This window comes from Heteronotia binoei, chromosome 11 (genome assembly GCF_032191835.1).
Source record: "Heteronotia binoei isolate CCM8104 ecotype False Entrance Well chromosome 11, APGP_CSIRO_Hbin_v1, whole genome shotgun sequence".
NCBI classification, from domain to species: Eukaryota; Metazoa; Chordata; class Lepidosauria; order Squamata; family Gekkonidae; genus Heteronotia; species Heteronotia binoei.
In genome coordinates this window covers 8,096,347-8,107,845 of record NC_083233.1, presented here as the reverse complement: position 1 = coordinate 8,107,845, position 11,499 = coordinate 8,096,347, and the positions used below count along the sequence as shown (strand labels likewise).

At 47.2% G+C, this 11,499-nt stretch overlaps 1 protein-coding gene across 1 annotated transcript in view; it reads right to left on the bottom strand.

Annotated features, from left to right (window-relative positions):
* Positions 1–234: 234 nt before the first annotated feature.
* Positions 235–11,499, bottom strand: part of LOC132578939 (ras-like protein family member 11A-like) — a 29,307-nt gene continuing 18,042 nt past the window's right edge. Inside the window, exons 3-4 of the mRNA XM_060249106.1 lie at positions 8,212–8,294; positions 235–1,671 (exon numbers count right to left, since the gene is read on the bottom strand). Of these exons, the coding sequence (XP_060105089.1) occupies positions 1,204–1,671; positions 8,212–8,294 (551 nt within the window). The 3' untranslated portion in view covers positions 235–1,203. The remainder of the gene's footprint in view (positions 1,672–8,211; positions 8,295–11,499) is intronic.

Below are 11,499 nucleotides of genomic sequence, written 5' to 3'. Positions count from 1 at the left end.
GGGCTGCCCACACTTCAACTGCACACTCAGCATGTTCTTGAAAGCCAGGCACATTCAGATTCACTTAAAGGATCTGCGGCAGCCGCTTCTCATCCCCAAACTATCCCAGGATACTTGCAACGGTCAGGTGCAATGTTTGGACTCAAGCGTATACAAAACTGGTACCATCCAACAAGAAGTGATTAATACTTATTCATGGATTTCTCCCCCAGTCCCCTAAATAGTCTGCCACCATTTAAAATGTTGCACTCTTTTTAATAAGGCACAGGATAATCATATGGCATGGAGAAATGAATAGATCTCTGCTGGGGAAACCCCAGAATACAGTGGAGGGGCAAGACCACCAGACTGAAGTAGTGTTTAAATAGCTGATATGTACACCTGCCAAGCAAATTAGGTCAAGCTTAGGTAGCAGGTGAAGAAATCTGCTATAACCTCTCTTTTTAAGGGACGTCTGTGTCTACCACCAGAGGCCTCTTTACCGGAAGTGTGCAGCTTCCAAAGTTTGCCACCCAGCTTTGTAGCCTTCTTGTCATGGTCATGGAAAGTGCTGTCAAGTCACAGCTGACTTAAGCAACCCCGTAGGGCAGGGGTCCTCAAACTTTTTTAATAGGGGGCCAGTTCACTGTCCCTCAGACTGTTGGAGGACTGGACTGCCGTTACTGTACAAGGCCGTAGGCCATCAGTTCTCCGTCTTCTGCATCTCTCTCCCTTCCCCACACCACACACCCCGGCCTGGGAACTCACCTCACCTCGGTATCACCTCACACTCTGTCTCCGCCGCCTCAGCCCAGTGCCGGAAGTGTGCGTTGCCAACGCAGGTTTAGGTCGAACGTCACTTCCGGTCTGATTTTGCCATAACCCGGCGGGCCGCATAAACGTCCTCAGCGGGCCGCATCTGGCCCACGGGCCGTGGTTTGAGGACCCCTGCCATAGGGTTTTCAAGGCACAAGGTGTTCAGAAGTGGTTGGCCATTGCTTGCCTCTGCATAGCAACCCAGGACTACCTTGGAGGTGATTCCATCTAAATACCAGCTAGAGTTGACCCTGCTAAGCTTCAAAGATCTGACGAGATCGGACTAAATCTCGGCCATCTGGTCAGCTCATAAAGGAATGTTATCATACAAAAAGATGCTGGCAAAAACACCATAAATAGGTATAAATACAAATAATCTCCCTGCTTCTCCCCTGCTGCCGAGATACATCAAAGTGTCATGGCTGATTTCCCCTTGGAAGACAAAGCCTGTTTGAGCCGCCTTTTCAAGTCCTGCATGTTTGGGGATTTGGGTCGGACGAGGTGGAGCCCTCTTCGTTTCTCCCCGTTGCAGCTGCCAATCATCCGACTCATCTCCTGGCAAAGCTGCTGAAAGGCTTCGCGCACCCCCTCACAGTTCTCCCGCGCAGACACCTCTGAGTAGGTGCAGCCCAGTTCATTGGCCAGCTGGTGACCTTCTTTGCTGGACACCTCCCTGGCTCGCAAGAGGTCTCCTTTGTTGGCCATCAGCAGCAGCGGGATGTTCGCGTTGGGATGGATCTTGCGGACATGCTGGTGCAAGGGGCGGATGACACGGTAGCTGTCATAGTCTGTAATGGAGTAGACAAAGACAAAGCCGTCTGCCCAGTAGATGGAGCGGTTGATCTGTTCCCGGCAGCAGATGCTGTCGTTCTCATCCTGACACCAGAACCAAGAAGGAGACATATTAAAATAAAGCAGGAAAAGAAGGGGAAGCACTAGGCCCCGTCGCCTGCCCATCCATGACACCTAGGGTTCCCAATTCCAGGTGGGGAAATTAATGGGAGATTTAGGAGCAGAGCCTGGGTGTCAAGTCTGTCTATGACTCTGGTTCAGCCATGGAGCATTCTGGGTAAAACCAAAGTGTAACCAAATGCTGCTAGCACACCCTCTCCCTACCCCCCTTCTTTACTGTAGAGTATACTTGCTTTGAAATGGAAATATGTGAAAGTCTTATCTGTGCCTTCTCAGCCCTGGCTCACGGAAGGGAGTCAGGAGCCTAATGTGATCAAGGCCAAGCAGGCCTAATCAACATGAGAACGACTTTGTAACATCTATGTGTGAATGCTCCCTGCATAGTCCTCCCTCCTTCGGGATCCTTTTGAAGTATCCCTTATATGCAATGTATCTACAGTATGTTCTTTAGTCTTTTCAATCTTTGGCTCAAGCCACAAGTACCAGTATCAATAAAGTAGCTTCTTTGTATCAACAACAACTCGTTATTGAAACTGCAGACTTGACACTGGGGAAAGTGAAGTCTGGGGAGAGAAGGGATCTCAGCATTGCCACTTCTGTGTGGGGCCTGATGATCTCTCAGAATTGCAGCTGACTTCCTGACTTCCAGACTACAGAGATCAGTTCCCTTCGAGGAAATGGCAGCATTAGAGAGTGGGCTTGATGGCATCACATCACAGTTGAGCTCCCTCCCTTCCCCAATGCCTGCCTTCCCCAGGCTCCACCCCCAAATCCCCAGGAATTTCCCTACCAGGAGGGTAACCCTAAACATGATGCCCTCCAATGCTCTCATCATCTCCAAGGGAAGGGGCCTCTGCCATCTGGGCCTCAGTCCCCACATGGAGATTGGCAACCCTGTCAACGCCCGACACCAGCTGCTATGTCTCAAGGAAGAGCTGCATCTTGCCATGAAGAGGCTGGACCTTCAGGCTGCCCTCACTACCTGGAACGGAACCCTTTTAGCCACAGAGGCCCTCTGTACACCAAGCACCGCTGCTTGTACTTGGAACTGTGCCCATCTCTCACACTCATGCCACCCCATCTGCCTCCACTCTGCCTCCAAACTTCCTTGGGCAGGGGATCCTCCAATGTGGGAACGTGGCTGGGTTGCATCCCTCAGCCACTGCAGATTACACTTCACATGGGCTCCATCCGCAAAGCAGGCCAAAGGCTGACAAAGCACCAGATGATGTCATAATCAAATATCAAGAAGCTGCCCTACATTCAGCTCTGAGAAGCCCACTTGCTCCACCATTTTGATGGCATAGTACAGATGCACAGGAGGAAGGGGGGGTGAAGGGAAAGTGTGAAAGAAAAAAGGAAGGCCTACACTGTTGGAATTCTGTACCACTCCTGCATGTCTTTGCAAGGATCTAAGTTCCAGCCATTATAGGGTTAAAGATGTCTACCTGTTCTCTACTGCCTGCCCGACCCAGGAAGAGGAACTGGGCTGTCTGCCAATGAAGACAAAGCCCCTGAAAGGACTGCTTGTTTGCTTACGCTATTGGTTAGTGAGTCAGGAAGAGAGAAGGTCTAGGTAGAGAGAGGGCAAGGAGGAGGAAGATTCTCCATTAGCAGGGTGACTTTCTTAGCGATAAGATGTAGCTGCTAGTGTTTATTTTCATTCCAGTTCCCCATCCCTGTAGAAATAAATTTATGTTTCATTTTTATACTAAAGAGCTCTCCATCTCATTTTGATCCAACGACCCATTGAACTGTTTGGAACATAGAAACTGATTTCCCAAACAATACCTCTAACATACGCAACCAAGTAGGAAGCCCCCTCTCATCCTCGGTCCTCAGCGACTTTCATCCCTCCTCAGGGACTTTCCGATGTGCACCTAAGCAGCAAATCTGTTGTTTTCCACACTGAGCTTTCCGGAGCGCTCTCTTTTGCTGGCTACTTCAGGGCCCTAGCCTAGGGTTGCCAACTTTGGGTTGGGAAATTCCTGGAAATTTGGGGGTGGAGCATGAGGAGGGCCTCCCCCCCTGAAGTAGCCATTTTCTCCAGAGGAAGTGATCTATGTATTCTAGAGTTCAGTTGTAATTCTGAAAGATCCCCAGGCCCCACCTGGAGATTAGAGTAACACAAAGAGTAACGTGGAAAAGTGAAGCAGGAACAAAGCCCGAAGGCATCCACGAAAAACCAGCCTCAATTATGAAAAAATTTATACAAATTACTTCTTGCATAAGCAACAATACTTATAATAAAATACAACTGCAAAATACCCCGAACCCCAAGTCCTTTTATTCAGTAGCAAAGGTCATTTCTTAGTAATGGAAGTCCGGGGAAATCCTTGACAAGCCGTGTAGTAGAAGTCCCAACGTTTCAACGGTCCTTTCAGCAAGGAAGATGTATAGACGAAAAGCAGCACAACGCTATTTCGCATCAGCAGCACAGCGCAACAACGCTACAGGGAAGCGCATATAGCCCCGTTTCACCTGAGTCTTTAACAAGCTTCACTAATCTTGAATAATTCATACATAGCAATAGCTGAACTTTTTTTCGGCAGATTAGAACGGCATCTGCTGGTGGCATTATCTAGGAAACGAGAGCTGCAGAAAAAAAGTTCAGCTATTGCTATGTATGAATTATTCAAGATTAGTGAAGCTTGTTAAAGCCTCAGGTGAAACAGGGCTATATGCACTTCCCTGTAGCGTTGTTGCGTTGTGCTGCTTTTTGTCTATACACCTTCCTTGCTGAAAGGACCGTTGAAATGTTGGACTTCTACTTCATGGCTTGTCAAGGATTTCCCCGGACTTCCACTACTAAGAAATGAACTTTGCTACTGAATGAAAGGACTTTGGGTTCATAGTATTTTGCAATTGTATTTATTGTAAGTATTGTTGCTTATGCAGGAAGTAATTTATATAAATTTTTTCATAATTGAGGCTGGTTTTTCGTGGATGCCTTTGGGCTTCGTTCCTGCCCCACCTGGAGGTTGGCAACCCTAGCTGCCACCCATCATTTCCTCCCCCCCCACCTGTCACTTGTCCACCCTGTCCCAGTTGGTGTCAAACAAAACTCTTTAAAGGTCTCTTTTCACGCCAGGATGGCATCAGTATCTAGACAGCCTTTGCATCTTAAAGGCCAAATCTTTCTTCTTCAAGGAAATAAAACATTAGAAAGAGCAATGTGCTATTGTTTTTAGGAGGAAAACCATGAACATACAAAAGCACACCAGAGAAAAAGGAGGGTCCCTTAATGGCAGGTTCAATAAGGGGGGGGGGGGGACACTATGATTTCTATTGACACCTCAGATTGGAAGAAAGAACTACTGACTGGAAATCAGTATTCTGGAAAAGATCTACAGAAAACAGCAAAGTAACATCCATCAGCTCCTTCAGTAACTAGGGGAAATGGATGCAATAATTCAAATGGAATGTGACCGAATGCAAGATAAAATGCTAGTAAGTTATTTTTAGAAGACACATCTCCTTAATCATTTAATTTTAACGGCAAACGCCAAAAGTGGGTACTTTTTAGTCAGCAGCTATAAGCTGACAACCTCCCTTATCTCTCTGCTTTTGGCCTCTTTTGTTTAAAACCCCCCAGCATCTGAGGCACAGTTGTGCCTGACCAGTTCCCTGGAACTTCACAGCACAACAAAAACTCCCCCCATTCCAACTCTAGTTAGGAGATGCCTAAGCATGCCTGTCAGAGTTCCAGCAATCCTGAGTCAAAATGAAAAACTATTTCTGTACTCTCAGCCTGGAGTTTGGCTTAAATTGTTTCTGCACAGCTGAAAAGTGGCATGAGAAAGTCATTTTTGTTCACAGTGTATATACTCCTTTCTTCCGCCCTTGTCCTACCAATAGCCTTTGATTAAACAAATTTTGTGAGATTTTGGAAACCCACAGTACTAGAGGTAATACGTTTTAATAGGATAATAATAATAAAAAAGGTAGTCCCCTGTGCAAGCACCAGTCGTTTCCGATTCTGGGGTGACGCTGCTTTCACAACGTTTTCATGGCAGACTTTTTATGGGGTGGTTTGCCATTGCCTTCCCCAGCCATCTACACTTTCCCCCCAGCAAGCTGGGGACTCACTTTACTGACCTCGGAAGGATAGAAGGCTGAGTCAACCTGAGCCAGCTACCTGAACCAGCTTCCGTTGGGATCAAACTCAGGTCGTGAGCAGAGGGCTCTGATAGCAGTACTGCAGCTTTACCACGTGAATAAATGTAAGACAGCTGTTATGCTGCTATCACTAAAAAGTCTTTCCAAGATAACAAAATCCAATATCCTTTTTTTTTCAGAAATGAAAAACAGCTGTAGAGAGGGTGTTTGAGCCTTGTGTGGGGAGTAACCCATGGGAGGAGAATGGTTCTGATTATCCTGGGGATGTGAGGATTTACCAGAAAGAGGGCAAGAGGAAAGAGTCCTGGGGAGAAGAAAGGGGGATTTATCTGGAGAGCAAAGATGAGACCCTAAGTGGGGTCCAGTTTCTGGCTTTTTAGGTTAGATTTATTTGGAAGAATAAGAAATTAGAAACTGGGCATGCTAATTCCCCCTTTGAGGTGCAATTATATGAATTAAATATACCATATGAATTAAATATACCACTAATTTTTACTTCATAAAAAAAATCCCATTGACCAAAACAACTAGAACAGGGCTGAGTGTCATGGGTGCTGGGGACCCTGCAGAAGAAGCCGAGCCTGCAGAGCCTGCAGAAGGAACTGTGCCCCTGCCACCTGCACCAGTGCCCCTGCCTCCTGCTGAAGAAGATCCAAGCCCCCCTGCCTCGCCCTCTCGGGTGGCTCGTGTGCGTGACCGCCTTCGTCGGGACCTCAGGGATCGGAGGAGGGCGGCACGCTCACAAGCAAGACGCTCCCTGAGCCCTGAGTGTTGAAAGGATTCTGGCCCTTCTAAGTGTGAGGATGCTTAAGTTTCAGCAGGATCCTGGCTGCTGCTCTGAGACAGCAATTAGCCCAAATGAGCAACAGGCAGCAGAGGGCTATATAGCTGTGGGTTTTGGGAGGAGGCTTTGTGGAAGCAACTAGTCACATACCTGACATCCTCGCATCCACGCCGGCTCTTGACGTTGGCTTGGACCTCTGGACCCCCTGACTTCGGCACCTCTGACCTGTGATACTTGGATTACGATTCTGTTTTGGCGCCTTGGACCCACCTTGCTCACCAGTTGCAGACCCTGGACCGCCCCTGGACTTTGCCTGACTCAGCCCCAGCTCGTGACACTGAGAACAGATGGCTGCCTCAGAGTGCCATCAAGCTACGCCAGAAGTGAGCCGGCCAGAAAAGGAGCAACCGAGTCTCTGGATGGTACGTGGCCTGCCCCCAGAACAGGGATGGGCTGAATGCGCCCTGGAGGAGCTTCCGGAGTGCTCATGCACCTGTTGACTGCTCCCCAGGCGCTTCCTGGCTGTCCAGACAGCTGGGGAAGTGCCTCAGAACTAAGGTATCACTTTGAAAATGGTACCTTTCTGAGGCGGCTTCAACCTGGCCCAGGACGGGCTGTGTGCAGGATGGGGATGGCAGGCAGATGTGCATGTGCTTTTTAAATCCGCTTGCCCGCCCATCTGTTATCAGCCCAGGAGTGGCCAAACTTGCTTAACAAAAGAGCCACATAGAATAAATATCAGATGTTTGAGAGCTGCAAGACATGATGTCAGATGTTTGAGAGACGGAAGGAACAGCTCTGCAAGAGCTTGTTAACCAAGACATAAAAACCTGTCTTTGTTAACATTAGGACACTGGAAGCTGCCTTTATTGTATACTCCTGCAAGATCTTGTGGCTGACCCCAGGTCATATCAGTAGGTGTACGTGGAGGAGTGGGGAATCAAACCCGGTTCTCCCAGATAAGAGCCTGCGTACCTAACCACTACACCAAACTGGCTCTCTTGAAGTTTTGCTAATTTTGCCTTTGAAGGGTTTCAAAACAGGGAAGTATTCAGAAATGTGAGGGCCCCCCATAATCCAATTTAAAACATCATAGTGTAATAAACTGCCATAACAGAAAAAAATCACAGAGCAAGATAGAGATGGAATCTAGCATAAATACGCAGAATCTCCCAGACGCTGCTCAACAAGACCCTGGAATCTAGCATAAAGACACAGAATCTCCCAGACACTGATCAACAAGGCTGCAAGACTGTGCCCATTAACTTCAACCCAACCCTTGTCAGAGTTGTTCCTAAATGTCTGAAGCAGGGAGTTAAAATGAGCTTCCTGAGGGTGGCTAGGTTGGTCTACAGTAGAACAGCTAGAATCAAGCCCGATAGCACCTTAAAGGCCAACCAGATTTTTGGGGCACAAACTGGTCTTGAATCTTGCTGTTCTGGGGAGCTGCCTCATGTAATTGTCCCCTGTTGTACATCTGAACAGCTCACAGGATTGAACCAAAATGCTAAAATGGCCACCAGCAGTAAAATGGTAACCAAAGGCAAGGGAAAGCCTTCAACTACATTTTCAAGCATCTACAGCTTGGGCAGCCATTTTACCTCCAACGAAACAAAGGGCGTGTCCTGAACCTGCAAGGAGATCTGCTCTCCATCGATGGTGAATTTCCTGGAATATAAGGCACCTAGGAAAAAAGACAGATTGTAATGGAAACACCAAGCAGACAGCAAATTTTCTACCCTCTCGCCGAGCTGATCCAAACAGCCTGAAGTGGCTGGAGTGCCAAAATCCCCATGGTAGCTGATTCACCACAGCAACATTCATAGCAATGCAAGAGCAAACCCCCTACTCTGTACGTTGGGGACATCTAGATAAGGACAGCTTAACAGCTCATTGGTTGGGTGATCCTCCAGGTTACCCTGGGGATGTTTCTGAGAGGCATGCAATCTCAACGGACACATGGGTTGCACAGATACAGTGGAGAATTACATGCATTAAAGTCAAAAGCAAGGAAGCAGGGTCTCAGTCAAGATTACTTAACATGCTATTGTCATGTGAGTTTATAGTAAAACATGGGGCAGGGATAATTCAATCAGGGCAGTACAAACAAAACACACACAAACATGCAAACACTGGGGCTAGCTCTGGATCTGAGGATGCTGTCAACCTCTGCAAACCTGGTCATCTAGGCCCGTTAAACAATATAACTGATTACCAAAATACCTATGCAAGAGGGGAGTCAAGTATAATGGGGGGGGGGGGGGTAGGATGTTAGGGGCCAGGGCACAAGAAGTCTGCTCTGCCCTGTTTCTCTCCACCTCTTGGAATCCTTGCCAGCGGAGGAGGCTGGAATGCCCAGTGTAATTTATGTTATTTTATTTATTTTATTGGATTTATATCACATCACAACTGTTTCCCCTGCAGAGTACTGTTTCTACCAGAGGGAACTTCTATGGGGGACAGCAGCAGAGTGCAGCATTGGGGTGGGCGGAAGAAGTAAAATAGACCACCAGATCCAGGTTTTGCCCTTTCCTAAATGGTGTCTCTATCTGTAGTTCACTCATTTGATAGAATTCAGTGGCTTCTATTCACCTCTATGGCAGAAAGGTCCAAGTAGGGCTGCCCACATCCAGTCTGGGCCTGCAGGTCTCCCACAATCACAACAGATCACCAGGTAACAGAGTTCAGTTTGGCAGCTCCAGAGGTAGAAGGTGGACTGCTGAGCCTTCTCCCCTCCTGAAACTCTGCCTTCCCAAGGCTCTGCCCCCAAATCTCCAGAGTTTCCCAACCAGGAGTTGGCAACTATGGTTACAAGCTGGGGGTGAGGCAGGGAGCAGCCAGTGCTGATTTGCAGTTTCAGCAGCAGTCTTACTGTACGTGACCTGCAGGCTGCTAAGCTATCTTCCAACCTCTGTTAAGCCAGATGGAGGCATCCATAGAAGGTTGCTCAGGTGAGAGCAGAGTCGCCAAAAAGTGCAAGGAAAATTAAGGCCAGAGAGGTTTAGGGAGACAAAGCTGCCAAAGAGACGTGTCCAGGACAGGCAAGGCATGGTGAGAGATGGACTCCTTGGGAGAGCAAACAGGCAGACAGGAGAAGCTGAACAGCACATGCTCAGAAATAGCCAAGGTTGTGTCTAGGCTGTAGCAGCCTGGCTCTGGGGGAATGAGGACACCATTTGGCACAGGCCAAGAGAGACTCCACAGCCCAGCTGTCTTATGCTGCAGAAACCTTTCACGGCAAGGAGATCAAAAACATCACCCGATAAAAAGGACTTCATCAAACCTCTATTAAAAGAACAGGTCATTTTTTATTCTTTCCAGGCAGCTGGCACCCAGTTGCAAGCTAAACTGGTCACTTTATATAGCATTCCCCATAAAGATGTCCACATGCAAGCTTACATATTTACATATTTACTCAGAAATCTCTTTAGCAAAGGGCTCATTGTCGCCAGCAATGCTAATTTTGGTCTTTGTTTTCAAGCTAATTAATTACTTCTTATTCTCTTGGAGATGGCTGTTCTTCACAGGCGTTAACAACCCAGAAGTCAGCTCTTGCTCTCTTAGAAAAGCCCCAGGCTTCAGGACTCTTTCCTGTTTTATAGATATGCAAAAATCACTGCTCATTTTTTTTGTTTGGGGTTTATAGCAGCGCAACCGTGGAAGGACAGTCATTCAAAATAAAACGAACAGTGACTTTGTTTGTCTGGGGTCAATATAAAACATAAGTCTAGCCCCCAAACTAGAGGTGATTCTTTAGAGCTGACTCATGAACCTGCCCAGGAGAGAAACAGGAAATTATTGATTAATGAAACAGGAGGAAGGAAATTTAAAGAGACTGTAGCCTTTAAAAAAAATCCTCAAAAGCACTTTGCCTCCATCTGACCAGGGCCGGATCTGCATATTTTTGAGGGAGGGAGAGGCAAAAGTAAAAAAATGCTGCCCCCTTATATTTTTCCTTTATATATACATATATGGTCAATGTTTGTAATATAGCTATATAATAAACAACTATTTTAAACAACAGAATAAATTGTGTTTGACTTCCATGAATAGTTAATAATAACACACTTACATTATCTTATCCATCTCGGCCTTGAATTCATTCAGCTTCAGCTTGCGCTTACTACTTCACAGCTGGAGATTTTTTGGCCCAAGGATTATACATAGTACTGCGTTGTTTTCATGTTCAACCTCATACCATTCCAGAAGAATTCTGTGCAACCAGACCCCCTGCTCTGCAGCTTCCTTACTTAGCTCAAATGGAAAGCACCTAGTTTGCTTCTGAGGCAGGAGACCAAAGACAAGCTCTCTAAAAGTAAATCTCCCAGTAAAATTCTATGCAGGGTTACTATACACACCCCTCATTACACTGGAGTCCTTTGCACAAGACTTCATTATCACCTGTTCTTCGTCACCTTCCAGGATCCAGTTGTATGTATATGGGATCGGGCAGGGGGGGGGGTGAAATTATAGCTATGACAGATAAGATTCTTGTCACTGAAAAGGCCTGCCTGCTTCTTTAGAACAGTGGTCCCCAACCTTTTTGGCACCAGGGACCGATTTTGTGGAAGACAATTTTTCCACGGACTGGGTGGGTGGGTGGGGGCAATGGTTTCGGGATGACACAACTGTGCACTTTATTTTGGTGTGGTGGTTAAGCCTGTGGACTCTTATCTGGGGTTTGATTCCCCGCTCCTCCACTTGCAGCTGCTGGAATGGCCTTGGGTCAGCCATAGCTCTTGTAGGAGTTGTCTTTTAAAGGGCAGCTTCTGGGAGAGCTCTCTCAGCCTCACCTACCTCACAGGGTGTCTGTTGTGGGGGGGGGGGAGAAGATAAAGGAGATTGTGAGCTGCTCTGAGATTCAGAGTGGAGGGCAGGATATAAATCCA